The following is a 26,472-nucleotide window of genomic DNA, read 5'->3' as shown; positions in this document are numbered from 1 at the left end:
TGGAGTTGGTGATCTTGGAGGGCTTTTCCAACCTGAAGGACTCTGTGATTCCATGAAGATGAGGTCATTCACAGCAGCACTAACGGAACACTCCTAAAATAATCCCTCCATGGCTCCAGTACTGGGAAATGCCCCAGACTGGAGGTTCCCCCAGCACAGCAGGAGCCTGGGACACTGTTTGGTCCCTGCAGGATGTGACACCGTGGGGCTGGCAGTGGAAATGCTCCGAGGGAAGTGAGCCAGGCCAAACAGGAAAACTCAACCATCAACATCTCCTGTGAGTTCCTGCCTCCAGCTGGGGCGAGGAGGAGGCACCAAAGGCAGAGCCCTGCTCAGAGCACCCTCAGCAACATGAGGAGAATGTCTGCACTGCTCCAGGGACTGCATCCAAAATAAACTGCAGATAAAATGCACGTTCAATATATTCCAGGAAGACTTCCATTATTTAAAAGTACATTAATCTCATTTCTCTTCAAGTGCCTGAATTAATACAGCAGTAATTCTCCTGCAATGAGCTGTAAGTCAAAATAAAGCAGAGCAATGGGGTGGCAAAATGCTGAAGAGTCTCCACACTGTCACCATTATGCTGTAAAAAGGCAAAACCTAAATATTTCTTGCAGTGCAAACAAAATTCCAGCACACAGGATTGAGTTCAATCCTTCAGTGAACTGGAATGTTTAGGTGGAGCTGTTCTAATCAGGATGGATGGATTGAAATAACTCCAGTGCTGTCTGCTCTGAAGCTGAGACAAGCACCTTTGTTAAGAAACTGATCTCAGAAATGTCTGTACCATCCTGGAATCCAAGTTAATTTTACAGCAGCCTGGCTGTCACTGTTGGCACTCACTCGGCTGCTGAACCTCGAGCTGGTTGTTACCCTGATTTCATAAGCAATAAAATATTTATAACACACAGTTCTCAAGTGCAGAACAAACCAAACGTAATTGACATTAATGTCTGCTGTAAGATCCCAACAAGTATAGCATTAAAAACCAGATAAAACGCTATTTTCATACCACACTGAGCAGACAGGACATGAGTTCAGGGTAGATCAAGCTGTAATTTACACAACAGGTGTGAACTATAAAAAAACCTCACACTTTGCTGCTCTAGGTTTATTTCACTAAATCATTCTAAGAACAGAAAAGCATCAGCAATACTCAATATCAGTTTCACTCAAATGATATTCCATTTCATCCTCCACTTCACCACCAATAAAACACTTGAGAGTCTGAGTTGTGGGCATGGAGAGATGTACCCTGTGTCACCCCACCTGAGGCCCAGAGTCCCTGTTCCAGATGGATTTTGCCACTCTGCTATTCTGTAGAGTATTCTGTAGGGATTTTTTGCTGAATTTTGCCATTCAGCCCACCTGGTAGCATTGCTAAAGGAATTGCAATGCCAGAAAATCAGATTTATAAAGAAAGAAAACAAATAGAAATGTCCAAGAACAGGACTGGGAGCCACCTCCTCTAGCAGAAGGTATCCCACGGCCCAGGGTTGGAATGAGATGATCTTTAAAGCCCTTCCAGCATGAAACCATCCTGGGATTGTGGGATTCCAGCATTTCCCCTCATCCCTGAGCTGAGGGAAGCCCTCACCTGTCGCTGCTGTGCCGCTGCTCGTTCCAGGTGCCGTACTGGCTGTCGGGCTCCTGCACCAGCGTGTCCGTGTCCTTCGCCCCCGGCGGCTGCCTGGAGAAGCATTGCCTCAGCTGGTCCTGCAACAAAACCTGCAGTCAGTGGCAGCCCCTGGCTGAGGGATTAACAGATTTTATTGGCAATCGTGGCTTGGAATCTGACAATTAAACTTGGCTGACTGGGAATGAACCTAAACACGAAGAGCTGCTGCGAACTGGGAGCGACAATTCTCTGTACGATAATTCTCTGTACAATAATTACAGTAATTGTTTTCCCGGGCAAATAATGGATTCCAGAGGTTGGAGCTGACTCTCTGGTTTCAGGAACTCCATGATGCTTTAATACTGCTCTTATCTCAGGTTGCAAAGAACTTCTCAAAGCACCTAAGCAAGCACAAGGAATTCTGCTGGGAATGACATTTCATCTCCTCAAGCACAGCAGACAAACATCAACTCCACTGCTATTTTCCTGGGTTTAATGAAATTAGCCTTTTTTTTCCCCCTCTTTTTTTCCAAGCATTCTTTGGAAGACATTCAAAATAAAATGCATAAATAAATAAGCACAGAGCCAGACACAAAAAGCCTCGTACAAACTGATGTGACATCCAAACCCAGTGCAGGACAGACCACGGTGGGTTTGCTTTGTTTTACTCTCACCTCTCCTCTCCTGATTTTTATTCCATGGATCTGCTGCTTTCCTAAGAAGGAATGAGTAGATCCCTTTCCAGGGAGAGAAGTGGGTCAGTGCTGGCAGCCCAGATTTTGCAGCACTGTCAACCCAGCCCTGCAGTTGTGCTGAGTTATTCAGGGAGCTCCAAAAGTTCCTGAAATCCCACATTGGGAGCAGATAATTAACTGTTGGTCCCTTTCACCTTTATTACCCTGAACAAATACAAACACGGCTTTCAGCTCCAGATCAGTTTTGTTTATCAAGATTTTATCTGACAGCAAATTACATGGTTTTCCACCTGCCCTTGGAAAAATCCAAGGATTTTTCTCTCTTTGTAGGTACCCACTGCCTCCAACCCACTGAACAGAACACGGTGCTGGGACTAGAACACATCTTCTCTTCAGGCAGCACACACAAAGTAACAATAATAAAGAAATCCCATATTTAATACGTAGAATTCCTTCATATTATTGGTGGAAAAAGGAGAAATTGCATGTTTATTTATTTCCTTAATTTTGTACACCTAAAGAATGCTGCCTTAAGACTATAAAACCATTAAGGATAATTCAGCAGTGCTGACACCTGGCTACTGAAGGAGTCCCACAATACTTCCAGCTCTCATAACCAGTTCTTATTTCCCAGTGGCCACAGCCTCTCTCCAGTCCTGTTGTGCTCATTGCTGCTGACAAAGTGTGTTTTAATGCAAAGAAAATACAAAAGGCTCCACCATTTAATCCAACTATCACCATGCACCTCAAAGTCAAAGACCAAGTTAAATTCTGTTTGCAGCACTCAAGTAAAAAAGGCTCAGTTTGTGAGCTACACAGAACAGACGTTTCCTGCCTTTCATACTGCAGATGTTCCTGCAGGCCCAGAATTCCCTGGTTCTTACACTTTATACAATCATAGGATCTTCAAGGTTGTGAAAAAAACCTCAGAAAGATGGAGCCCAACCTATCCTACATAGATATCTAAATAGGGAAATGTACATGAATGCCTGGAGGCGAGTGAAGCTCTTACATTTCCCATGCCAGGTACAAGATTTCAGACGCGAGCCAGGCACACGCTGCTTCCAACACGGGAGATAGTCTGGTATTTCCTAGAAACCACAGGGCATTTCCTCCTGCTCGGCTTGGCTGGATGTTTTACCTTCCACAAATTCCCTCTGCAGCTTCCCAATCCCATAATTTGCTCCAGGAACTCCTGGGCTGAGCTCTCACCCAGTGGCCACAGCACCTTTGGTTGGTGGCTGCCCTTCTAGGAAAGGCACTAACAAATACCAATGGCTCGTCCCACTTCCCTCCCAACTGTCCATGCTCATTCAGGGATGGTTTTTTTTTTTCCATCTTGATGCTTATTATGAATTTTTTTCAATGCCAATCCCACATCATGAGCTACCCCACTCTTCTAATCAATCCATACAGTATTTTCCACTGATTACGACTAAAGCCCATTACCTCTACACGTGGCACCATTTTATTTGCAACCACCAGAATTTAATAGAAATTAGACTGGAAAGTTTAGGAGCAGGAAAAGGAGCAGCTTTTGTGGTGTTGCAGTGGGGAGCCCTTGTTTACACAGCACTGGGTTATCAGGACCCTGGGGGCTCTACAGGAGGGGTGTGGACAGCCCAGATAAGAAGGGCTCAGCAGCCACAGGGGTCAAGTTTAGATGCAAAGACACCACTCCTGTGAAGGTTCAGTAATACCTAACAACGTTTTACACTGCTGGACAGAATGACACCATCAGCAGAGTTACTTCTCTGTGCTAAACCCAAAACAGGCTTGAAAAAGAAATAAAATTACTGCTTCTGAAGACATTGTGAAGATAAGTTCAATATGACAAAAGAAGCTGAAATGTCAGGAATAAAACACTCCAAACTCGAGGAAATCTAAAGCTCTCTATGTTCTAAAGACTTTGTTATACTCAGAATCATTATTTCATTTTGCCTCTGGAGGAAGCTGCTTGTTTCAAGACGATTGTGTCCTTCCCTTTCAACATGTACTTTTTAAGGTGCCAAACGATTAATTGGAAAAAAATAAATGTTCTCTAGGTACCAAGCACAAAAATAAGGAGTGGGAAGAGGAGCTGATCCTCTCCTTGGCTGGTGGAGGAGGTGTTGGCTGGGGGCACTGAGGGTGGTGCAGAAAAGCAATTTATAGCCTGTGCAGCAGCTCGGAGGAGAGGGGGTGCTGAGGAAGGAAGTCACAACAAACCAGGAAGATTCTCCTTGCCAGAAGATGATTATTAGCAAGAATGAAGAGTTTCAGCTTTCCTCTTGAAGATCTCTTTTCTATCATTGTCATCACACTCCTGAAAGACTCAAGGCAGTCAATACATGAAGCCAGATTTCATGTACAGACATTTCCTCCATAAACAGAATATTCAGAAAACTGGAAAACAAATCGTTCCAAAGGAATAAGAAGGTAAAGAGGGGTCTGGTGTCTTTTTAGCACACAAAATAAACTCAAATTAGAACATTTCTAATTTATGGTGACACAGAAATCCCACAAATCAAATAAAATCCAGGTTTCAAATGCTGTAATTCTCCAAGCTTTGATCTTTAACTTCCCAATTCTTACATCAGGAGCCAGGGAAAAAAATCTACTTAATTTTTCTATAAAATAAAGCAGCTGAGCTGTGTCCTGCTTTGCCTCTGGTTCTTCTTCTAAAATGATCCATTATGATTATGCCTCTTTCAGTCCTCCCATGGAATTAAGCTGGGCTTGGCTACAGTCCAGGGCTGATTACTCCTGCAATTTCCCGTTCCTGAAAATGATGCATACACAACCTTGGTCTCCCAGCAGCCCCAAAATTACCCCAAACTCTGGGTCAATGCAGACATAAATGTGCAAAACCCTCCTGCACTGATGGGAAATGAATACCTGGCACAGAGGAACAGCAGCTCCGAGAGATCTCCTGAGTCAGAAGCTGCACAGACAGTTTCAAAAATATCTTTGTTTGCCAAGGAGCCCGAGACATCAGCCAGCCAAAGTGACAGCCCACAGCTTGAGTGTGAATGTTCAGAGCTAAATTCCATTGGCATGGATTGGGTATGAAGAGGAATTGCACAATGGAAGGAAGTTTTGACCATCTGCCTTGCTAATATACAACTCAGAGAAAAAATGGTGCTGATCCTCTTGAAGAGGATTGCTTTTTCTTTTTTATTTTTATTTTTTTCATTTTCCTCTCTCCTTACTTTAATTAAAGAAGCAAAAAATGTGGTCAAATTATCCCTAAAGTGTGACACCCCATTTTAGCAGAGCTCACAAGTCCTTACAAATCCCCCAAAGAATTCCAGCTGTTTCCCTGCAGCATGCCATGAATACAGACATAGACCTCCACCTATTCATATTTTATGGTATTATTTTGTAGTTGATTCTGCTTTGAATGGGATGCTGGGCTTGATGAGCTCCAGAGGTCCTTTATAACCTCAATTATTCCACAATTATTCCAAGGATTCTAAGGACTAAGAGGTGAACTATACATTTTGAAGCACTAACAGAATTATCAGAACATAAAATCAGATTGAAACCAACACTGAAAACCCCACCACAATAAGAGGGTCTATGGGTCACAGCCCATGGATTTTAATTTGGAAGTACCCAAATGCCAAGGCAGCAAGCGGGAAGAGGATCCCAGGATTTCCATCTATACTTACTATCCATCCAATGAATGCTGCCCATAAGGAGTAAGTCATGGCTCCAGCTCCTCTTAATTCCCAGCAATCAGGTGGGATTCAGACTGGTGAGATCAGCCAACTCCAGCTTTAATTAATTGCTGAATGGAGTCAGTGCCTAGCGGATCGTTCCTTCTGCCCCCACCCTCTCTGCTGCAGCCCCAGATAAAGAGTTCCAGGAACTGCCCAGCTGAGCTCAGGGATGAGTTACAGCCCTCCCCAACACCCTGGCCAGCACAACAGCCCCAAAGAGCACAGCACTGCCCCCATCCCTGGGGACCAGCCCCAAGAGCAGGGACAGAATTAATGGAATTAATCCACCTCAGAACCTCCTGGGCTCTACACCCCGACACAGCCACCTGCAGGGTGGTCAGCAGGTAAGGAGATGGCAGTGAGTGGCCGTGGTGTCTGCTCAAGTGGAGCATCCCTCTGTGGGGTGTGAGCACAGGGAGCACATGGAGATGTTGGTGTGAGTCCAGAGGAGGCCAGGAAGGTGGTAAGAGGGATGGAGCTCTTATCTTTCCCCAGGAAAGCTGGGGTTATTCAGCCTGGAAAAGAGAAGGCTCCAGGGAAACCTTACTATGGCCTTTCAGTGTCTAAAGGGGCTCCAAGAGAGCTGGGGAGGGTTTTATTGAGTAAGATGTAATCATTTATAAACCTGGTCATTTTTTTGTAATGACTGTGTCGTTCCAGGCTCAGAGCAGCTGCAAGTGGGGCTGACTGTGCCCGTCCTCCCTTTCTTTTAAGTCTGGAATTGTGAATATGCTTCTGAAAAAGTTCTTCCCTGTGAGCAGGGTGAGGTCCTGGCACAGGTTGCCCAGAGAAGCTGTGGCTGCCCCATCCCTGGAAGTGTCCCAGGCCAGGTTGGACAGGGCTTGGAGCTACCTGGGATCGTGGAAGGTGTCCCTGCCTGTGGCAGAGGCTGGAATGGGATGATCTTTAAGGTCCCTCCCAACCCAGACCATTCCATGATGCTGCTGGCCCCAGCTCATCCTGGGCTGGGCAGGACAAGCTGGTTTTATGTGAAGAACTGGAGCTGCTGCTGCTGCTGAATGCACAAGCAACGCCTGGAGAAACACACGTGTGCCCCATGTGACTGTGAGCACTCTCACAACACATTTAGCTCTCTTAGATCCTAAGGAGCTCCACTGCTCTGCTCAAAAATCCTTTAAATAATGGATGTTTCCCTCTCCCATGGGCAGTGGAGTACGTTCCAGTCCCACGGTACCAAGCATCTCATAAATGCCATCAGCCCCGACAGCCTCCCTGTTGCTATGCAACCCTGGGCTGCCTCTCCATATGAGTTTTCCCTGCCTCTTCCACAGGGATACGATACCCAACCACCAATTACATTCCTGATGCTAAAGCCTGACAGCGTTTCCCTTACGAAACAGGAGTTGTTTTTAGAGGGTGACGGGTCTAATTCTCCACCTTTCCATTGCTTCCACATTGTTGCACAGGACTGAATCCCGACCCTTTCCCCCCTGGAAAGCCACAGGAAAAATTTCAGCACAGCAGATGTACTAAAGGAGCTCCAAGAGAGTTGGAGAGGGAGGGACTTTGGACAAGGACGTGGAGGGGAATGGATTTGAGCTGGCATAGGGCAGGTTTAGATCAGATATTAGGGAGAAATTCTTGCCTGTGAGGGTGGTAAAGCCCTGGCACAGGGCTGCAGCACCAAAGAGAGACCCAAAGTCTACCCTGCATCGATTCTGGCCACAACAGAGAATGTGGTCAAATTAATGCAGATGAAGTTGGTTTTGCCAGGGATCTGGTTACAATCATGCAGTGACATCAGCTCCCTGCTCCTGCAGTGACTCCTGGTGCTGTTACCCTCATCATTCCACAGAGGATTTCAAAGACATTTGAGAGTTTGTAGTTTTTTCTACCCTGCAAATTGAGCAGCTCTGCCCCACTGTGAACACTCAGGTGGTTCAGGGCAAGGCTGAAGATGAAGCAGAGGTTGACTCCTAGTGCAAAAAGCAGATGAGGATCTAATTCTAAGTATAAGCTGTGCTTGGGCTGAGTGAGCCACACCAGCACTTCCTCTGAGAGGTGGGAACGAACAACACCACAGCACAGCAGAGGAACTAGCTGGGAATATCTTTAAAACCCCTCCTATATCACTGGATTAAATTTCCTTTTCAGCCTCAGGCAGCCAAGCTGATAAGGAATGAACCCCTAAGAAAGCCAAGGCAGCAGGAAGGAGCCAGAGGCTCCATCAGGAAGATCCTGAGCAGCGCCAGGGAACCCAGGCTCTCCCCAGGGCACGTGTAACTCCCATCAGTGTTAATAAAACCTGGCAGTGAGCGTGGAACAGGATCCCTCGACTTCAACACTGCAGGAGGCACAAGCCAGAACAAGGCAATTTCATACTGGGGTGCCAAGGAGGGAATAGATTTGCTTTTTTTTGAAAAGCTGCATGGTTGAAATCAACACCTCCTACTCGAAATGCTGCATTTCACAGCTCTTCTGCACAGTTCACGTCTCTCCACATGAGACACAAGTTAAACTTCAAACAAATATTCCTGGGAAAAAAGTGCTCGTTAACTTAAAGCCTGGAAATAAAGATGTACAGAAAGTGATAGGATTTCCTGACAACAAGTGAATAACAAACATGCTCGTTTCAACACACAGCTCGAACAGCTCAGATGTTTTAGGAGACAGCAGTCAAAACACACACACAGTCACCCCCCCAGTGAACACCAGGAGAGCTTCCCAAGACTTTCACATTACCAATTTCAATAAAAATGGATTGCCAGGATAGGGAGGATGTGAGGGGTGGGGAGGCCCTGGCACAGGCTGCCCCATCCCTGGAAGTGTCCAAGGACAGGTTGGAACAGCCTGGGATACTGCAAGGTGTCCCAGCCCATGGCAGAGGGTGGGACTGGATAATTTAAAGCCTCCTTTCAACCCAAATTCTTCTGGGATTCTATGATTCTAAGGCTTGTGTTCAGAGAAGTTTGTGTATAATACAATTTATTTCCCCCAAAAGCTATCATTGAGAGCTTTTAAACAAACAAAAAAAAAAGGCAGCAAGGTGGATGAGCACAAAATATCAGCTCTAAATTTATTTATGCTATTTTCTTCTTGTTTAAGAGCACGGTAAAAATCAACTCCTTGCAGTCAGTCTAAGTGAAATCACTGAGTAAAGTAGTTTAAATAATTATTCCTGTCAAAATAATGGGAGAACAACAAGGCAGCTACCAAATGCCCATCACTATGAGTTTCTGGCCCAGATTTATCTGCCAGCTACGTTCATGGCCTGTTAAACCAAAGAGAAGTTATTAAGAATGAAAAAGCAGGAACTGTTTCAGCACTGGCCCTTGTATCTTCATTAATTAAACTGAACAGCTTCACTCCTCCCCCCAGCTCCAAACAAGACAAACAACTCATTTTTAAAGCCTGCTTGCTGCAAACTTGCTTCCCCCAACCCTAACAGCTCCCTGGGAATTTAAAGATAAAACTTAAAGATTAAAATTCCATTTACTGATAGTACCAAAATATTATTTTTGAGTGCAACTCATGCTCTCAGTGAATATTAGGGCAGAACAATCCAGAAACTATTCACTGTAGGGCCTGCACCTATTCCAAGTTCAGAATCAAAGTGCCAACTTGTAGTAATTTCTCTTTACCAGTCGTTTGTTGAAGGATGTTCACCACAAAGGACAAACTTTTTGCAGACAGACTTGGGTACAACATAACAGGCACTGCAGATCAAAGCTCTTTTATAAGCAGAGACAGTCCCAGGTGAATGCAGGTGTGGAACTCAAACCAGGACCCTCACCTGCTCCAGAAAGAGATCTTGTTTGATGGGAAAAGGCAGAGTCCACCAGCTTTCCCCAGCATCAGCTGTACAAGCTTAGAATGAAACATCTGGGAAGATTAATAAAAACTAGGATGGGAATTTCAGCCTCTAGCAGGGAAAGGGCTGTAGGATACAACAAAAAACCCTCAAAAAGCACTAAGTGCCCTCCCAGCACATCTGGGACACGTGCATCAAACAAATCACTCCACTTCCATCTTTATTTTGGAATTAAAAACTGAATCCAAACGTGACACTGCCAGATGAATTTTGAATGAAAACACCATTTTGTTTGACTGCCTGGTACACCAAAAGCAAACCACTATTAAATGCACTTTGGTGTTATTTTTAGCAAGTATTGGAGCAATTTAGGTAAAACACATCGACCGCTCCCAGCCCCAGAATTCATCTTCCCTGTTCTGTGTGAAACACCTCTGAGGTTTTCCATGACTTTTTTTAGCAGTGTAAGTGGAGCCAAGGGAATCAAACAGCTTGCCCTGGTTTTATTGTAAGGCAACAAACCTTGAGACCTAGAACAGTGCTGGCTGCGAAACCAGATCTCACACCTATAATAGAACCATGACCGACAGACCCTGATTAAATCAGAGGCCATGTTTAATGCATGTATCTCTGCTCCTCTTACAAAGACACCAAGCTGATGACATGAGATGAAAATGGACAATTAACTCCATCAAAATACCTGAAAGAAAAGTCAGCTTCTATTAAAGGAGTCTCACTGCAAACTAAAAACTTCTGCAGCTATGGATTTGCATGTGAAGGTGGAGAAGTTTACTCACACTGACTTAAATTGTGCTGCCTGAGCTGAATTAGGACAGCTTTCTATGCTTGGTATGATGCAAAGTCCTCCACCAGTAGCCACCAGTGGCAGCAGGGAAGGGAGCTGGAAGCCCGTGGCTTTATCAGCCAGGAGTTCATGGGCACGGCTGCTCCTTGTTTAAAAACTCATCAGCCTCGAGTAACTGCTCTACACTACAGCCCTAATGCAGTGCAGAAGCCAGTTTACATGAGTTACACTTTTTCCTCATTCCACAGTTTTTTATAGCACAATGTCAGTAGTTCCAAGGACTAAGACAGGACCCTGGTTGCAATCAGGTAAAGAAGTACCAGCCCCAGGTCTGTATTCACCAGTCATGCGCCACAAACACGATGGCACCAAGCACAAACTTCTTGGAGGGCTCAGTTTGAGCCCAAGTGAAACCAAATTCACACATGAAGCCAAGCACAAGCAAAATTCCTGCTGAAACAGAGGAACAGCAGATCCAGCACTGTCACCAGTGACTTAAGTGAAAAGGTCACCCCGTGTCTCCTGATTTCTGCTCCGTAAGCAGTGCTGTGTAGGACAGCAGAACACTTGTCCTCTGCAGGTTTCACATTCCCATTTTTCAGCCTTCTTTTACACGAGTTGCTCATTCAGACGATTCAAATAAATCTCAAACACCAGCTTAAAAAAGCCAAGAGAACTTTACCATGCTAACACTGTAACAGTGGTTACCAAATATTTTCTTCTTCATTCTTTTGTGCTTACTTGACACTATTTTCTTTCCCAGTCTGTCCAAACAGGACATGGATAGCAAGCTGGGACAGAAATGCTCTACCCAGTGCTGATAGAGAGCACTGGAAAGAGCTATATTCAAACACCACACCTGCCCAAGGAATGCAGCGTCACCTGCGCTCATTCCCTGAGCAAACCCCGCCAGGCCACGGCACAGCTGCCTGTGTTTACACTTCACAATGAGTAACTGTTTTGTTTAATAATAAAAAAAAAAGAAACCAAAAACATTTTAGCCACTTCAGAGAGTTTGGATTTACCCACATGTTGGCACCGAGGCTTGGGGCCCCTTTCCACACAACTCAACCACAGTTGCTGGTCAAACACTGGGCTTAAATCACCAGTTTCAGGTACAGCTCAAAACCACTGGTTTCAGCTCCTCTCCATGAAATAAAACAGAATAAACCAGATTTGGTTCCCTTTCACTCCCTATCACCCCAAATATTTGTTGCTTTGCAGGATGTGCCAGAACTAGAATTGGGGGTGTCAATAATGGCCAGGAGGATCACGGCATCCACAGCTCCCAGGAAATCAGCCTCTCCTCCACCTCTTTGCCATGCCATGGAATACAGACAGTTCCTCCTGGAGACTAATGGAAAAGGGAGGGGAAAGGGCTCTGTCTGGCACAGAGTGGTGGAGAACCAAGAGCTCTTCACCTTTCCTTTGCTCCCAGGAATTGCACCCTGTCTCTGCCACACCATAGCCTTCACAAGTCACATTGACCCTACTGCTTCTATGGCATGACAAAGTAGGAAGCATTCTAGAGAGAGAAAAACACCTATTTTTCAATAAAAGAAGGAAATAATGATCATTTAAATTGCTTGCACAGTGACAGCACTTCACTGATCTTACAAATTTAGCTTCAGGCAATTTTTACTGGAAAAAATCACGAATACTGAAGCACACTCAACGCCATGCTGGCCTGTGCTGGGGAAACGACCAACACCAGCCCAGTTTCAATTTAACTTTTTAATTTCAGACCAATATGTGTCCTACCTTACTGTCCTGCTTCAAAATCAACCACATTTTTCCCATTCCCCAAACCCTGACTGCCTGGCAAATGAAAACATCCACCTGCGCTGCAGGAAGAAAGCAGCTGGGAGCAGACAGACAGACAGCACTATCTGGAGGTGTTTTGGGAGCTGTTTTTAGGTGGAAAAGCAGACAGGAGGGAGGTTTTGTTATGAGATTAAAATACTGCAGCAAACCCGAGGGTTTGCATTGAATTGTCTCCCTTGAGGGTCTCAAAAAGGTGCATCGCTTACAAGCTCGGGTGGCTCTGAGCTGGGCTGCCTCTTCCTCAAAGAGGAAAACCTCTGCTGACTCCGCACTGAAAACCTTCGGAAGGACTCTCTGCTCCGGGATGCAAAGTGCCTGAAGGAAGAGGTTCTCTTGAAGGGAGTCCTGGTGCCACCTTCCCCTCCACTCCGCTCATGAGCCACCGCAGTAGTGACTAAATTTAGTGCTTCCTGCAAGGATCTCCGCACTGTGCCCATCCACTGGGTCATGTGAGTTTGTGCCACTGTCAGTTTATCTCCAAGGTAATCCATTTTTTTTTTTTCCAGCAGAGATGAAATATCAATATTCAGTAGCAATTAAAATATATTCTCCTTAAAAACCCTGATTTATTTTGCGAAAAGTGATTCCGTGTATAAAATATTTCCAGCTAAGGTAAACAGCATTGCACTATCACCCTCAGCATATTCCTAAAATTAAAACAACCAAAGATGTGAGGTGGGAGATTGGTATTTGTCAAGTAGGAAAAAATAAAAGACTTTTCCTACTTACAATCGGCTTTGCAGAGTTCCATCAAAACATGCTTAATTCAGCCATGTTAAAGAGATAAATCAATGTTTAAATCCTGACACAGTCACTTGAAATGAGTCCATTTGCAAACAGAGAATTAGGCTCTTACTCTCTCATTTCAGAGCAGGAAAAGCAACTCCCTTTTTAAGCCAAGTTTTTGTTTTGCTGTAAATATCAGAAGGATAAAACAAATCTTATTCTCCTGGCTCGGCCACTCGTCAGGTGAGAGTACATTGACCAAAGTTCTGGCGCTCCTGTACAATCCATTTAGCAAGCAAATCGATTAGATCTTCTGAACAATAAATCCAGATTCTTCTCAAAAAACTCTGCAGAAGGGTGTCAGCAGCAGAATCCTCTCCTCACCATCCTCGCTGCCTTCGGAACCATCCTGGAGCTCTCTCCCGGCAGAACTGCGGAGCGAAGCCGGGGAGGCTGGAAGGGAAGCGCGTCCAGCCTTTCCCCGCGGGACTCGCTCAGAGCCTGCCAAAAGTGCTGCTGGATGACATCAGCTCCTCTGCTTCCAGGGGGGCTCCCAGCCCAGGGACAAACGCAGCGACTGTCCCCACGTCTGCTCTCCTGGCAGGGCCCGGAGCAGCCCGGGATGCACAGCTGTCCGGAGCCGCTCCTGCTCCCAGCGCTCCGGGCTAAGGCACACCGGGATACAGGCAGGAGAACGCTGCTGCCTCTGGAATGCCGATGCCTCCTCTCCGTCCCTGCCTCGCCTGTGCTCCGGGGAGGAAACAATGAGGAGGTGACCAGCCGCAGAGGTCTGCCCAAGGAAGGATCTGGGCTGGGCTTTATTATAGTACAGGCAGGGTTACCATGGCAACGCAGGGAACAGCATCTGCTGGCTCCGGAGCAGGCAGGAGTTGCACAGATCTATTGGAATGATTCATAGTTTGCATATGTCACGTGGATTTAGTGCTTTTAACCCTTCCTGGGGAACGTGGCTCTGCCAGGGAATGTCTCGCACCCACACCAGAAGATTCCCACCGGGATGGGGCCACACCTACACCCTGCTCCTGCTGTTCAGCAGGCACTGGGCAGTGCCAACACCTGTACCTGCTTCACTGTGCCACTCATGGCCTCAAAGAGAACACGTCCCACTGTGCCACTCATGGCCTCATAGAGAACACGTCCCAGTCAGTGACTGTGGTATCAGGATAATGATTAAGCCAGAAGCCCAAACCAAAGCTGAACAGGTCTGACCATCTGAAGTTTTTTTCCACTTTTCTACACCGTTCCCTGCTGTGAGCAAGGGCTCTGTGCCCTTCCCCAGCTCTGCTCCCTCCCCAGCCCTGGGAGAGCACGGGGTTGGTACCACAAACCCAAAATAATCGAGGGTAACATGAGGACCCCAAGTGTCACCATGGAATTCCTGGGAACAGCCCACTTGGGAATACAGCAAGAATAAAAGCTATGGGTTTAAATCAATAAATCTAAGCTCATGACGTAAGTTTGGACTTAAAAGTCCAAAGTCAAGCCCAGACTAGTTCAGGACCAAGGGGAAAGATGCAAGACAGGCACGTTGGAAGCTGCTCGCTCTCTTGTTTGTTCAAGGGGGTTTGTGGCTGTTGCTTAATTTGCCATACAAAGTACCATGAACTTGCATCACCCTCTGCTCCTCTGAACTATCCAGGAAGAGATTCAATGGAACAAAAAACTTCTAGATAACATTTGATGCAATGGTTCTTGCGCAAGCTTTATTGTATCAGAAATGTGCCTTGCAGACACGCATGAACCCAAGATGCCCTGAGGAAACAGGGTGCCTTCCCTTTTAATCTGTTTTTAGCAGCTCAGCTCCACCAACCTGTAACTTATCTCCAGGAAACTATGTAGCATTCCCTAACTAAGTCTCATTTCTGAATGTATTTGTTTTGAACATTCACGAATTTGCAGCCTTATAAAACCCCTCAGTAATTAAAGACAATCCAGCCAACAGAGAAAATTCTCCCCACACGCCCAGCTCTTCTCTTAAAGAGCTGCAGAGTTATTTTTGCATGGAAATGGAAAGAGATAGTTTTGACCAGATTCCCCAAGAGCAGGGTGTTTCTTAGATTTGTAAAGAAATAAGAAAAATAATTAATTTACCTACCAGAGTTATGGGTAGTGCTCCATGAACGATGGAGATCCTTCACCCAAGGCTGGAATTTAAGACTCACTGCACATTTCTATGCTGTTAAATTTAAGTGTGATATTTCAAACATCTGTGCCTTTGCAAGTGCAGCTCTGTGCCTGCTGCAGTGTGGGGATGCTGCACGGGGCACTCTGCCATTCCAGAGGGTTTCAGGCTCCATCTGATGCGGGAGCCCTTGAAATAGCAGCCCAAGAGCTCTGCCTGGAGCTGCCATGTGAGTTAGTCAGCACTTCCTTCACCTCACCAGGACGGGCAGAGCAGAATCCAAATTTAACTCCCCTTCTGGAATATCACCTGGGGCAAGCAGGGGGAGAGGCACAGCCAGATTTCACCCTGGATGCACAGAGCAAGGCGTTCCTACAGCTCGCTTCAAGGACTCCTCACATGTGCATGGAACTTGAAGGATGTGAAAATGCTCTACAGAATTATTATACCTCCCCAGAAAAAGAAAAGTTACACCAAATATACCATTTTTGTCCTCAGAAGATTGGAAAACTGCTGATTTGAGTCTTTCTGCAATACTAAATTTAGGATCTTCTGGTACCACGTGAACACACTGCTGGGTATTGAAGCATCTAAATTACTGCTTAGATTTACATCTCAACATCAGGGCAAAACACTTTAGAAAACAATCCAGATGCACCTTCACCATCAAATTCAAACAGCTGGAGATTTTTCCAGCACTTCAGCTGAACTTGCAGGGGAGTGGAACAAGATGGACTTTGAATTCTCTTCCCTTGAAGGCCACGGGCACTTTCCACTAGACCAGTTCCATGCCTCATCCAACCCAGCTTTGGACACTTCCAGGGATCCAGGGGCAGCCACAGCTTCTCTGGGCAATCTATGCCAGGGCCTCACCTCCCTCATAGAGAAGAATTCTCTAACTGGCCCCCAGCCCAGCAGTCCTGGCAGAGTGAGGGTTTGTTCCTGAACAAGAACAGCACAAGATGATCTTCTGCCCTTGACAAATCCGAGTGATTATCTCACTCTGGGTCTGTCAGGGATCTGCAGCTCCAGAAAACAGAGCACACACACACAGCTACCCAAACTGCATGACTAATTACCTCAGTATAAACGGGACCTCGTTATTCAAACGTTGCTGGATAGTTCCATTATTAACATCTATTCCACCTACAGCTCAAAACCACAACCCTGCACAAAGACCTCACAACCCTTGTTTCTCCCCTCCTTCTGCACAAAACAAAATTCCATGGTCACATTATATTTTCCAAAAGGCTCTTACAGCTCATTCCCAGCTTCACCTGCTCTCAAATACATGTAATTATGTTAATTACTCTGTGGGATTGCAAGGTCAATTTAAAGAAGGCCTGCAAGCAGCAGAGCACAGAACACACAGCCCAGGAGGGGCAGGTGGGACTTGCAGCCTCTCTGTGGGTGTGAACTCTTCCAGCCCATGGGGTTCCCTTGCCACCAGCTCCATCCCAGCACCATGGAACTGGGAAGGAAATCCAGTTGAGGACCCACCAAGACACCTGGGTTAAGTTTTCACTGGGTCCCCTGAAGGATCCTTTTCCAGCAAAGCAGATGGGACAGAAAGATGGGCAACCTTAGCCTGGACTAACTGTGACAACAATCCTTGTGTGAACCTCAGTCAGGAACTCCCTCTGTGATGGGTTCCTGCTATCACTCCACTCCAATTAGAATTAATTCAGGCATTTCCAAAGAGTTTTCTGTGAGGTATCATCCAACCCACAAACAGCAGGACCCAGCACTTGTGAGGACCACGGGCAGCTCCAGTCCCACCTTGTGACACCCCTGGCAGCAGAGCCTGCCCTTGTAAGGCTGTCCCAGCCCTGCATTCCACACCAACTCTCCTTCTGCTTCATTAGTGAGAGAACTTAATTTAACCTCTTGTGTTTGACATGATGGACTATTTAAAGATGCAGGGCTGGGCTCGGTTGCACGGCTCCAGACTCAATTATTCTTGGGCTCCTCAGACATGACAAACAACATGGTTTTATAGGCTCCTTATTTTTGCCTCTGTATTCTGTGTTGTGCAACTGAACTGTCACAACACAATTCCAAGAAGGAGCAGCATTCCTAACTACAGCCTGAATCTCTCATATGCAACACCCCATCATGAAGATTTTACTGCGTCACCTTCAAATTCTCATTTAAAGTAAAAATGAAATGCATGGCTACACCTCTGGCAGAGAGAGACCGAAGCTCAACAGCTGGAGCAGAGGATCTGCTCCATGGCAGATAGCCAGCTTGCCCACCATTCCAGTCCAGGAATTCTCATGATGCTTAACACAGCCAAAGACAAAAGACCTTGGTGGTTTTGTCTGTTCTGTTTTGTGGGGGTTTCTGAATTTTCATGGTGATATAATGATGCAATTTACTGAGAAGCTCAAACAGCCTCACCTGTAGACAGGCACTGTACAGTCAAAAGAGGAAAAAACCAAGAGAGGAAAAAGAGTGTAATGGATGGAGTGCATTAACACAAGGACTTTGGACACTGTCCATAAGAGAAATCTCTTTTGTAACCTGAAGGCCCAGTATATCAATATTTACACCAAATATTTGGTTTTGATTTCTGCTTTCATTTTGCTGAAAATAAGCAAGTTACATTCATGGCCACAGCTCTAATTAATGGTTATTCACAATCTTGGACAACTTGCAGAGAGACCTTGGCATTAAAGGTTTCTCCCTTGCACACACCATCTACAAGAGGCTGAAATTCCATTTTCCAAACCTTTTTCTTGTATTAGATAATTCTGAAAGCCCCCAGAGGCCTCACAAATTACTGAAAAAGGAGAGGCTGCAGAGGCAACAGGCTCTGCATCAATACTGGTAAGGTTTACACAAGCACACCGATAGGAGAGGCTCTTAAAGAAAGGTGCAAAAGCATTTCAGAAAAGATCCCATCTATGACTACATGGCTACTTTAGAAATCTTTATTTTAAACTGAGCTGGTGAGAAAGTCAAATACATATATATATATATATATATATATATATAAATCTGCATTTCTCATTTTCCTTACAGAAGCACCCTTGTGATAAAGAAAGCACATTAATAGTTTTCATGACTGAATGAACACTCCACATACTTGTTTATACCTGCCAGAGTGATTTTTCCATCCTACTGCCATGGTGATCCTTGATGGGATCAGTGAAAAACTTCACTTTGCCATTTTATTTGTAATCAAAAAGTCAGCCATCCTTTCTCTGCTCGGGGCACTTTTGCAGTAGCATGTCATTAAATCAAGCTTAACAAAAATCAGTAAATAATGGTAACTGTGAAATATAATTTTTACTCTAAGTTCTTAATTGAAATAAAACTACCAATAATAACTGCAACAACTAAAGCACAACAGTATTTCAGAAAACGCCAATTCTTTTGTCCCCCAAATTACGTTTCTCCTGAACCTAAGCAATGCCCAGTTTAACATCCTGAACATATACAGCTTTTGTGCCTTGAATTGTTTCAGTCTAAAACAAAGCTATCAATGTTAAAGCTGAGGAAACCAGCTAAAAATATACGAGGTTGTTTGCAAGCCCATGTCCATAATCCTGCAGCACTTCCCTTCCAGCTCAATGGAGGAGGAAAAACTGAAAAAACAGAAACAGGAAATTCCTACAGCACAAATACGCTGGAAAGGACTAAAATAATTTTCTTTACATTTGTTTATGTGCAAGGGATCAAACCAAGCAAAAGATAGATGGTTAGAGGTTGTTTTTAATTTGTACAAACAAAAATCCAGGATGAAGATGTCTGCAATGGATCTCCCTGCACCAAGGAGGAAAAACAAAGTAATGCCATAGGCAGGGCTCTCCTGGGAAGTCCAACAGCTGCTGCTCCATCACTTGACCCAATGGACATGTTAAGCTCAGATAACCACAAAACACCTTTGAAAGAGACTTCTCAAGCACAGAACATGGCCTAAAACACCTTCACCTGCTGAACTTTTCTCCCAGGGCACACAGGGTGAGTGGAGGGCACAGAAACAAGCAGGAGAACACGCTGCTCCTGCTCCACACCACGTGCCTGAGGAGATGTCACAGCATTTGTTCTCACTGAGGGTGCTCAGGAAATCTCCAGTTACTGAGGGCTCAGATCTGACTCACAAAATTCAGAGAACACTCTGAAGGAAGAGCTTTTTTTCCTGCAAGGGATTTCTTTCTTCAAAGATCAATAACAAGGAGCTGCTTCCGAACCCATTCCAGCTCTTCCTGGTGTGATCACACACTGCCCAACGCCTGCCTGAACACTGCTCTTCCATCTTCTCCTACAAAACACCATTCCACGTGTCTTCCACACACATCAGGCACTGCTTGATGGCAGTAAATTAACCAAAAACCACTTGTAAGTTACTACAATAATTCCTTCACCCGTTTTAACCCTTTTGTTGATGAGAGCAGAGGATTTATTTGCGATGGCTGTACAACCCTGAGTGCACACACCTTCCTTTACTTCCAGGTCTCTTTACTCTTACTGCCTCCTTCTTCCATACACAGGACAACAGCCCTGTGTTCCCACATTCCCCAGGACATGGACAGCACACAATCCAGGGATTTATTAATCTCTACCATGAATCACTAAACCAAATACTACATTTTTCCAAGCTTCATTCAGGCTCCAGATTTACCTGAAGCTACATGTTAAGAGCACCTGTGCCCTGCAGTACAAGTGCTGTGGTATCCTGAGGAAAGCCCTCTACAAAGAGCAACTTTCCCTGTGCTCAAGTAGCTCCCTAAAAACTCCGTTTCCTTTCAGCACAGTAAACACACACTGGCTGCATGAACAACTCACCACTGCTGAAAGGACAGGAACAATAGTGGGAACTTGGCTGTCTCCCAGCATCAGCAACACTGACAACAGCTTGGGAAAGCAGGAACTGAGTCAAAACAACTTTAGATCAAAATATTAGGAGGGAGGCAGTGAAGTTATCTCTGCTTTGTGTGTATATATGAGGTTTAGCAATCCTCCTTAGCCTCGTGTCACAGAATGGTTTGGGTTGGAAAGGACCTTAAAGATCATGCAGTTCCAACCCTGCAATGAGCAGGGACACCTTCCATAATCCCAGGCTGCTCCAAGCCCTGTCCAACCTGGCCTGGGACACTTCCAGGGATGGGGCAGCCACAGCTGCTCTGGGCACCCTGTGCCAGGGCCTCATCACCATCACAGGGAAGAACTTTTTCAGAAGCATATTCACAATTCCAGACTTAAAAGAAAGAGAGGGAGGACAGGCACAGTCAGCCCCACTTGCAGCTGCTCTGAGCCTGGAACGACACAGTCATTACAAAAAAATTACCAGGTTTATAAATGATCACATCTTACTCAATAAAACCCTTATTGCGACAAGTTAACCTAGAATGTGCTATTCCATGTGAGCATTTTATGGTAAATTAAACTTAATACCACACCTCATTAGAACAAAGTGCCTTGCACTGAGCACGTGTCCTTGGGCTGGGAGCGGGGATGTGGCCGCAGGCCAGCAGCGCTGTGTGGTGGAACAGCACTCCCTCGTGTTCCCGCTGGGAATGGGGCTCCTCAGCCAGGCTGACCCGTCTGCCTGCCCTCAGCAATGCCACAGACACCTCAATTCCTCTTCTACAGCACAGCTGGCAACTGGGGAAAGGCCTTTCCAGATTTTCCTGTGCAAGGGCGTCATCTACCCAGGTTGTCCAAGAGGTAACCCAGGTTAGGTGCTCCTGCTGACACCAGGAGAGCAGACACCTGGGTGGGAGGGGGTTTTAACTCTTTGGAAGAAACACCCCCATCACCAAAAGCAAATCCTGCAAGGGAAAAGCAGCACAGTCCACAGGAACTTTCCAGAAGCACAGGGAAAGGGAAGGCACAGCAGAGCTGCACAGAGCCCCCTCCCTCCCTCAGAGCAGGGATAACCCCCTCAGAGCAGGGATAGCCCCCTCAGAGCAGGGATAACCCCCTCAGAGCAGGGATAGCCCCCCTCAGAGCAGGGATAGCCCCCTCAGAGCAGGGATAACCCCCTCAGAGCAGGGATAACCCCCTCAGAGCAGGGATAACCCCCTCAGAGCAGGGATAACCCCCCTCAGAGCAGGGATAACCCCCCTCAGAGCAGGGATAACCCCCTCAGAGCAGGGATAGCCCCCTCAGAGCAGGGATAGCCCCCTCAGAGCAGGGATAGCCCCCTCAGAGCAGGGATAACCCCCTCAGAACAGGGATAACCCCCTCAGAACAGGATGACCACCCTCAGAACAGGATGACCATCACCTGTGGCCCCAGACCAATGATTTCAGTTTCCTCTCATCACTAACCCACCTCCTCTCACAGTGACACGTCAGGACAGTGGTTATTAACCAGCTGCCGCTTCCTTTAGAGTCACCAGACAAAAGAATCAAAACTACTCTTTTAAACAACCAAAATCTTGTCAAAACAAACTCTAAATCTTCTTCCTTAAACACCCCAATTTTCTTTTGATTTTGTAATTGTTCAATTCATGACTATCAATAAAGAATGAGGTGTTTTTAAACCATCGCAGTGCTGCAGAGGAACATTTTATTTAAAACAAGCCATTTGCTTTGAGTGCTTTCAGGATGTAGCATTTCTTTGCTATTTGAAAAATTACAAGTGCAAGACTGGGAAAAAAATAACTCATCTGCACTGGCACCAGCATGGGCAGGAAACCCACCACCACATCCATTCTTGAAAGCAAAAACTGAGCAGTGAACCAAAGCAAGAATTGCTGACAACTGAGAAGGCCAAGGGCAGGAACAGAACCACCAGAGAAGTCTGGTAGAGGCTGTGTCCACCAGGAAGCCAAGGAAAACTGGTTCTTGGACAAAGGGCATTGGAACAGGAAACCCCAGTGCTGTGGCTGCTCACCTGGCACAACCAGTCTGACCCTGGGATTGATGTAGGACCATGGAGCTGCACCTACAGAACTTCCTGTGCTAGCCAGACCTAAAGATGTCTTGTAGCAACTGCAGCAGAGCTCCTCACCAGCTGGAAAAGGGGTGATGGATTACATATATATATATAATGTATTATTATCCCATGCACACTGGAAAATACTCAAATATATACAAGCTGTGGGAAAAAGCATTTCACTGGACACAAAGACACTTCTCAGAAAGCCAGAGCTGTCACCCTCCCACAGGACGTGTGGTGGTCACACCACTGCACACAAACCCTGCTGTGCTCAGAAAATGCTGTTTGTCACAGTCAGACACATCCTGCCCAAAGATCAGGACAGCAATCAGCAAGGAATTAGCAGAGAGCTGGCAATGAGTGGGTCCAGTGATGTCCCACAACTCCACCACTGTAGGAGTAAAGCAAATACACAGCAGGGGAGATGCAACCCAACAGTAACTCCATAGAGTAGATGTAAAACCAGATTTTCCTTAAAATATTTTTTAATTCAGAGTTGTAACTTCTTCAGGTACATCTGCCTAATAAATAAAGTATCTTAGCTTCCCAAGACAGATTAAATAACACTTGACAACCAACCCAAACATCTCTGGTTACTCCTGACTGTAAGTAGAGAGAACAGATAAGTATCTCCTTAGTAGCCTCCAGCAGCAACAGCAGCACAGAAAGTGACAGAAGGCACAATTGTGCATGTCTCTTAAATTTCTTTAACATCATGAATATCAGTACTGTCATTCTAATATTTTCTTGCAGTAAATCAGGAAGTGTGCATGAATGAAAGTGCCTAGGAAATGCTCCAAGGTCTCTAAAAGAGAATGTACACCCAGAAAATGTAACATTCTGTTCTGTTACAGCCTAGAAGTGCACAATACTGGAGCCCACCATCCCAGGCACCTTCTGGACTGATCCAAAGCTTGAGTTGGTTTGGGATTTCTCCCTTGGCCTTATGGAAAATCCCATCTCCAAGCAAGAGCAGGGAGAGAGCTCTTTCACACATCTCACACTGACAAACCACAAAGAACTTCCACCCCCTCATCAGACTAATGACTGATTTTTTAGTTTGCAATTTAAAGGAAGCTTGTCTCTTAAAAATAAAGCTGGTCAAATAAAAAAATTAATTAATGACCAGCATGTCCACATTTTACACTACTACAGTCTCCAGCAGGAAAAGGTTTTAATAAAATCCCGTTTTTCAAGCACAATTTTCTCTCCCAGCAGCAAGAAATGCACAGTGGGCAATCTCACCTCACAACTGATCAAAGGACATAAAGGCAAGGATTGCAAAATTAAACTGAAAATGAGGGAAGGAAACTCTGCTGCATTTTTAAAACATAGTAGATAAGAACTAACATGGAGAGGTTTGGTGTGGGTGCTGATTACACTCTGAACTGACAGCTGAAAAAATGAAGATCAATGCAAACTACAACAAGCAAATCAAAACTGATCTTTGAGGAGTCCAGGAGAAATTAGAACATTAAGTAATTAGTTCAAAGCAATACAGTATTTATTCAGAAAGGCTTTTCAGCTCAAATGCATGTTTTATAAATGTGAAAGTTTCAGACACACAGCAGTCCCCGAGCAAAGCTGGCAGGGCAGCACAGAGCCTGCTAAAAAGAGCCTTTCATGACAGACAGCCCTGAGGAGTGTTGGAAGAGGAAGTGCTCACCGAGACATCAAAACCCATGAAGAGTCAAATTAAAAACAAGTAAGGAACTGTAAAATGACACACTCCTAAAGGCAGGAGCACAGCTGTTTTCCTGGAATAGCAGGCAGTGGCTGTACCAGCAGCAGAGCAGTGGCTCCAGAGCCAGAGAAAGCTTTTACACAAAGAGAGAAGAATATTCCTAACACACACTAAACTAAACCACAGCTCCCATGGTTCTTCATAAACAAGGAAGAAGTGTTGATTCCTAAAAGGGTTTTCCAAGGCACATTTGGGTAGTCTACAGTTTAAGGTATTAGATATAAAACAGCCTTTCTCACCCAAAATAAATCCCGAGTTTCACGTTACTACTCAAAAAGGAACTGCTGAGGAAAGCCTTCAGCACGTATGAACACTCCCAGGATTTCTGGAAAGAGTGGAAAGAGTGGAAACAGCTCTGGGAGCACACTGACATTCCAGCACACACTTACCCACAGATACTGCAGGAACTTCAGCAGACGTGGACAGTAATAATACTCCATTTTCCACAGCTCCGAGTTAACGCCAACCCATCCCTGTTGCAGGCAGCTCCCGGCTCTCCCCGCCTCCACTCCAGTTAAAAGCAGAGTGGAGCAATTAAAAGCAGCATGAATAATGTACCGAGTGTGTCTGGCCCCACGTCAGAGCTGGGGCTCCTCAGGAGCAGCCGCTGAGCTACCGGCAGCACGTGACCAAACCACTTGTTCCTGAGAACCCACTGAGAACTCCCAACTCTAATCTGGAGTGGGTCAAGGCTGGAATTACTGACAGGACTTTGGGTTTTGCAGTCAAGGCCCTCCAGAAGGAAAGGAAAGCTCTAAAATCCCTCAGTTATGAAATGCTGTGAACACTGGCGGGGTCGCTCGCTGACCTTGTTTTGGGTGATGTACAGGAAAGACAAAAACCCACACATGTAACAAGAGGAACTGCTGTTTTTATGTTCTTTGAATATAAAAATGTCTTCTGTGAACGAGGAGAAATAGATACAACCAAGTGACTTTTTATACAACCCTGGAATGTTCCCAGGGAATGAAAACTGCCAAAAAAGGAAAAAAGCCCAGGCAGAGCTTTACCCACCCCCGGGTCGTCCTCCTCGGGCTGGGTCTAAAATAGAGAATGGTGGAGTTGTTGGACATCAGCAGTGGGTGGTTTGTGAAGAGCAAAAATGGGAATTGTAACGCTGCTTTTTTTACTTACATCCCTTTTTTTTGACAGGAAAAGGAAAGATAAGTGACAGGAGCCTGTCCAGGGAGGGCTCTTACAGCCTGTCCTCTCCCAGCACTGCTCCAGCTCTCACCCTTCCCAGGAAGGGACAAGGTTGAGGTGACAAAAATCAGCTCCCAGGATGCTGCAGCCTCCTCTCCTTGAAATTTTGGTACTGCAAGGAAACTACCCCCCACTATTCTAATCATCACCTATGAATTCCTGTAGAGTTGACAAAGTATTTTGATTTTATTCCAGGTTGAATCAATTTTTGGGGTAACAGAACCACTCAAGATGGGTTTCAGAAGGAACAAAGCTCCAGTATCAGAGGCTTTCCATGGTCCAGAAAAAGAGAAGGTGTGGTTTTCAGTGGGCAGGAGACAGACCTGTCATGGGCAGAACTGAAAACAACTGGTGAACTGTGACAAGCTAAACCATAAATTCATCTGCACATGTTTATAAAATATTTATCTTCTCTCCCTTGCACTTCATTTCCAAGATATTTTAAGAGTCAACTCATGATTTTCTTCAACAAACCCTTCTCCACCCACACATCACAGTCTCATATAAATGCATCTTTCTGTTGAGACCATTAGAGAGATTTTCCTCCCTAAATGACAAAAAAATCCCCAGAGTTTAAAATAAAATAAATAAATAATACGTTGAGAGGCTTCAAAATAATTCCTGCCTACATCAGTTCTAGTAGCAGTGCTCTGTTCTAACTCCCCAAAGCAGCAGTTTGGGTTAGAACCCAGAGCTGCACTAAAGCTGAAGGTGCATATCCTCCAGCCCCACAGCACACCCACAGCTCCTTTATTTGGAGGATGAGTCCCAGCACTCATTCCTCAGGTTTTAATTCCCAAAACTCTTATCAGTCTGGATGACTCAATCAGGAATCCAGGCTTGTGACCCAACGTCAGCTCTGATGGCATCACACAATTTATGGAAACACCTCCTGAGCTCCGTGGTTGCCCCTGGATTTGCAGGCAATGAGTGGGAACAGCCCCACATCCAACCACAGGTACCAGCCCAGAGAGGGTTTGATTGCTCAGGGCCCACACCTGTCCCTCCACCTGAATTCCAGGTCTGAAGAAAAGATCCCTACAAGAGCCCAAGGCCCTGAGCCTGCTGCAGACTGCAGAGATTTGCAGTTGAGTCAGTAAGAGAAACTCCTCGCTGTTCAAAGCACAAAACCTCATTTTTATACCAACTTTGTCCTGCAGCAGGGCTAAAAGAGAGGGAAGTACCAGCCACAGTTAAACCATAGATGATGACAGTCCAGCAGTGATGCTGGAATCTTAATAAAAGCCTTACTTGTTTTTTAATCAATACAAACTCAAAATAGCTGAACAACATGATCTTGATGAGTTAAATCTCCAAAGTATCATCCTTTGCAATTTCAAACAC

At 45.4% G+C, this 26,472-nt stretch overlaps 1 protein-coding gene and 1 long non-coding RNA gene across 14 annotated transcripts in view; one reads left to right on the top strand and one right to left on the bottom strand.

Moving 5' to 3' along the window:
* The window catches only part of KIAA1671 (KIAA1671 ortholog), a 65,119-nt gene that overhangs the window by 7,941 nt on the left and 30,706 nt on the right, over nucleotides 1-26,472 (bottom strand). For 9 of the 13 annotated variants that reach the window (XM_023937422.2, XM_023937424.2, XM_023937421.2 and 6 more), the window contains one exon: nucleotides 1,601-1,719. In XM_023937422.2, coding sequence (XP_023793190.2) covers nucleotides 1,601-1,719 — 119 coding nt within the window. Of the gene's footprint in view, nucleotides 1-1,600; nucleotides 1,720-5,969; nucleotides 6,155-21,792; nucleotides 22,257-24,314; nucleotides 24,742-26,472 lie in introns of those variants that run through there. The other 4 variants (XM_086856547.1, XM_023937428.2, XM_023937430.2 and 1 more) reach the window with 3 other exon arrangements.
* On the top strand, nucleotides 4,042-5,543 carry LOC111936461 (uncharacterized). Its single transcript, XR_002868157.2, has 2 exons — nucleotides 4,042-4,734; nucleotides 5,011-5,543. It is a non-coding gene; the product is annotated as an uncharacterized LOC111936461 (long non-coding RNA).

This window comes from Cyanistes caeruleus, chromosome 18 (assembly GCF_971803275.1).
Source record: "Cyanistes caeruleus chromosome 18, bCyaCae1.hap1.1, whole genome shotgun sequence".
Classification (NCBI taxonomy): domain Eukaryota; kingdom Metazoa; phylum Chordata; class Aves; order Passeriformes; family Paridae; genus Cyanistes; species Cyanistes caeruleus.
This window is presented reverse-complemented; position numbering and strand designations above follow the sequence as displayed.